The 4331-nt window shown below is 37.0% G+C and overlaps 1 protein-coding gene across 1 annotated transcript; it reads right to left on the bottom strand.

The window, feature by feature from the left end:
* Window positions 1-2377: 2377 nt before the first annotated feature.
* LOC133813718 (uncharacterized) lies at window positions 2378-4007 on the bottom strand. Its single transcript, XM_062247024.1, has 2 exons — window positions 2678-4007; window positions 2378-2574 (listed from the first exon to the last, which is right to left on the bottom strand). Exons 1-2 carry the CDS (start codon window positions 4005-4007, stop codon window positions 2378-2380), a joined length of 1527 nt encoding a protein of 508 aa, XP_062103008.1.
* Between the last annotated feature and the right edge of the window lie 324 nt (window positions 4008-4331).

Genomic DNA, 4331 nt, shown 5'->3' with positions numbered 1-4331 from the left:
TCTTGTTTCATAGATTGGATACCATAAAGGAAAAGTCTATTGTTTGTAGAATAATCAATTGATCATAGTTAATGCTTTCCTTATATATAAATTTTTGTACTCGACCTCCTTACTCGGTACGAAAAAGAAAGAAAAAAGGTAGCTTTAGCTAAGTGGGAGGGGGAATATAAAAAGTCTTCACCAAAATATAATTCAATCAATCATTTCAATTGAGGAAGAAGTCTTCCCCAAAATATAAAAAGTTGGCTTTATATCAAATAATAACAATTGTGTAATTTACTTACAAATATATAGGAGAATTTTTTTATAGGAGCTTTATTTTAAGTCTTATTGGTGAGGATCTTCAGTATTCTCGACTCGTGAATAGTTTTCGGCGCGCTTTTTTTTATGATCGTGTATATTGTATTTGTTTAGATCATCCTGCAAATTTTTAGAAAATTACGAATAGTTTACAGTATCGAAAACTAGGTTCAAACATGTTGTTTTCCATGCGCATAAAAAAAATTAGTCACGTGTGCAACAACATGTAGGAACCAAGTTTTCGGTACTGTAAACTATTCAAAATTTTCTAAAAATTGCGCCGATGCTCTAAATAGCTACAATATACACGGTTAAAAAAAATTGCGCCGAAAAATGTTCAAAGGTCGAGAACACTGAGAGCCCTACCAGTAGAGCTTAAAGTGAAGTCCTATAAGAGAATTGTCCTATATATATATTTATATATCCAGTAAATTAATACTCGATATAAGAATAACTTCTATTTTATTATAAAAAAAAGTTGGTCTCAATTACTTAAGTTATTTAAAAATATGTAATAGTTATAAGAGAGTTTTTATTGTTATTGTAGTTAAAGTTGATATTTTTTCATGTTTGGAAATTTTTTTGTATCAATAACTCTATTCAGTTATGAAATTCCGTTTTTAATAATTACCAGATTAATTAAACAGAGTATTAATTAAAATGCGGAATGGTAATTAGATGTTTACACAGAAAGCAATTCTGTCGGGACAGAATCCGAACTTGTCACGACAGAACTGAACACAAAAATTAAACAGTGCAAAAAAAATAAAGAACACAGTGAATTTTTACAAGGTTCAGAAACCCTTTCGGATATCCTACTCCTTGAGGCCACGCCCAGAGAATAAACCAATTAGTAAAGAAACAAGGTGTACAAAAGCATTGACTTAAACAATGTAAGACTCCCTCTTAAACTATTGCCGCAATCTTGTTGTACTCTTCTCTACGAATCTGGTTTGATGAAACGCTGATTCTCTTGAACTCCCTTCAAAGAACAGCGAGTGCTCACTTCCTCCAGAAGTGAGACTTAGATCGAATCCTCTCCCGAAGATCCTTATGAACACGTTCACAATAGACACTATCTGTATACAATGGACTAGATAGATATCCACAAGTACTCTCAGCACTCTCACAAAGATTAAGGTGAACAAACTTAATCTCTACAAATAAACACACTCTTCAAAATAGCATAACAATTACAAAATATTCAAAATAGAAGAGGTGAAAAATCCAAAGGCCTTGGCAAGGTATTTATAGGAAGGGAAAACGTCCAAGGCCATGATTTTCTGGAATCTTTGAAATCAATTGCGAATTCCTTTGATTTAGGAAAACAGCCAGCCAGATGGATTCTGTGTTGACAGAAAAGGAAACTGATGAGTCAGCAACGTGATCCGTTTGATCTGGCAGAACGAACATGGTCATTTTTCTTGACCAAGTTCATTTTCGACTCCTTCTTTATTTCCAGGATAACCATAATCCTATATAATCCCTGAAAATAAACTCAAGATATTTGCACAATATATTTTTACCAAAAATTGATTATTTGAGATAAATAAGGTAACAAATATATTTACATTTGGAGATCTTTTCACATTACAAAATCAGCTGAGAATATTGCTTAATAAAACCGAATATCAACAAGGAGATTTGCTACTGATTTTTTTCTTTAAACAATTAAAATATTTTGTCTAAATTAAAGTTTAGCCAAAAAAGGATTTTACAATCTCCCCCTTTGGCAACTTGATAGACAAGAATATTTTAAGAGTTTATTTTAAAAAAAAAATCATGCAAGACAAGACAAGTTAGAGCAAATAGCAAAATAGCAATGGAATTTTGCTCCCCCTGCGAAAATTATCACAAATGTAACAAAGATCAAAAAATAATAGCATGACTCCCCCTGCGAAAAGCAATTCAAATGTAACTCAAAAACAGTATAAACTGATCAAAATAAACCATAATTACTCCCCCTTGTTGTCTAGCAAGAAGCCAAAGGAGTAACCCAAAAACAAAAAGACACTAAGAAAGCGTTCTTTTACAATTTATTAAAACAAAGAAAAAAGCAAAATAAAACTAAATGGACTCAGTGGGAAGGACCGGCTGCAAAGTGAGACACCATGGTTGAGAGAGAACTCTTGAGGCTGATCACTTCTGTTTGAACAGATTCCAGGGTGGCCTTGACACCAGCGAGTTCAGCAGCAACAGAATCAGCATCGCCAGTCTTGAGAGCAATCCCTTTAGTTGCTTTAACAGATGATGGTTCCTTTTTGAGTTTGTAGTCTGCTCCGACACTAGGAGGAGTCAAGATCTCATATTCCAAGCGAAGAGGCTTTTGAGAATCAAGCAACTTGTAAATCAAATGGGGAAACACCAAAATATTGACCTTTCTTTTTGGCATTCCCTAAGGCAGTGATCTGGTCAAAAATGAGAGAGGCAAGATCAACACCGAGACCAGTTCCATCTTTGTACAGAAAGAAGGCCGTGTCAAAGGTAATGGTGGAGGTATGAGTGGTGGGAATCCAGTTGGAGGTGGCAAATTTGTGAAGCACATCATAGTAATGAGTAAGATCTGTTACTTTGAGGACTGAGTGAGGTTCCCACACCATATTTTGTCCTACCAACTCTGAAAGCACCTTATCTTTGTTAAACTCCACAGCAACATTATCAACAGAAAGAGGCAAATTAAGAACCTTGGTAATTTCAGCAGCATTGAACAAATACCAATTCCCTCGGACATAAACTTGACCAAACATAAAAGACTTCCTATCAAACAGATCATCATTGATATTGGCATAGAATTCTTGTACAACTCTAGGAACAAAACCATCCAGCCCGGTTAAAGAACCTAACCACCCTCGATCCTCAATATTTTTTATGACCCCAAAGACCCTATGAGCCGATAATGAAAAAATTTTCTCACAGATAAAATCACGATGCACATAATGCTTCATATTTTTCTCATTGTTATTGAAACAAAAATTCAGAGAGTGGGCCTTAAAGGAAGAACCTGGAGATACTTTGGGACCCAAAGGGGACTTTGTGCGAATCTCAGGAATTTTCATTGGTTTCTTGCCCTTTGGTGAAACAGGGGGGTCCTCTGATGGGTCAGATTCATCTTCTGAGTCAACATTGTCCTCAAGAGAGGGGTCGTCTTCAAGGGGATCTTCGTCAGAGGGCACACAATCTGAAGAAGGGTCAGTTTCAGAAGAAGAACAAGGTGGAGGAATTTTCTTTACCTTTGACCTAAACTTGGAACGAGGAGTGGTACCAACAGGAGATGAAACCTTCGGCGTAGAATCAGAAGGATCAGTCCCTTTGGAACGAGGAGATTTTCGAGAAGAAGAGACCTGGAACCAACCCTTGCTTTTCTTCTTGGGTGCAAGCACGTCAGGTGACTCTGAGGAATCAGAATGGGCTTTGGCAGAATCACGACCATGATCAGAGACATCCTCTGATGGAGAAGCTCGGCCTCTTTTGGAAGACCCTGGTACAGAGGCGAGCGGAGCCGCCGAAGAAGGAGGTTCAGTCGGAGCTTTGGGGGCTTCAAGGTCCGGAATGACCACGGCTTTGCTCGTGGTGATGGAATCATCAATGTGGATGGGAAGAGACAAGGTACTCTTCCGAGCTTTCTTCTTGGTGAGGGATGGAGATGCACTCATCGAACCAGCCACTGACTTGACAGACCGAGAGCCACTGCCTCTGGTTCTCACCATTGTTGCACGAGAATGAGAGAAAAACTGTCAAGAAAAATAAAGGACCAAAAAGGAGAAGAAAGGAGACAGATGTGAATTGGGCCCAAGGAAATCCGAATATAAAGACAGAAAAAGGTAGGGATTTGATCTTTAAATCCTTTATTTGACAATTAAAAAGGATAAATACTTTAGGAAAGTACACACCAAATATCTCAAAAAATAACTGCCAACAATAGTGCACGACACAAATTGGGAAACAAGCCAAAAATGGAAACTTTTGATCTTTGAAAAAATGAGATAAGGACAAAAACAATCAAGATACAACTTACCCCTTTTGACACACGC

This window comes from Humulus lupulus, chromosome 1 (genome assembly GCF_963169125.1).
Source record: "Humulus lupulus chromosome 1, drHumLupu1.1, whole genome shotgun sequence".
Lineage (NCBI taxonomy): Eukaryota > Viridiplantae > Streptophyta > Magnoliopsida > Rosales > Cannabaceae > Humulus > Humulus lupulus.
The sequence above is the reverse complement of the archived record's forward strand: the minus strand, read 5'-3'. Positions and strand labels throughout refer to the sequence as shown.

What these genes read in the sequence shown, in the direction of transcription:
- LOC133813718 (XM_062247024.1), bottom strand. Translation starts at nt 4,007, where the DNA reads ATGGTGAGAACCAGAGGCAGTGGCTCTCGGTCTGTCAAGTCAGTGGCT. An exon ending in AGGGAATGCCAAAAAGAAAG is followed by an intron (nt 2,575 to 2,677) that starts GTCAATATTTTG and finishes GTGTCGGAGCAG; the next exon opens with ACTACAAACTCAAAAAGGAA.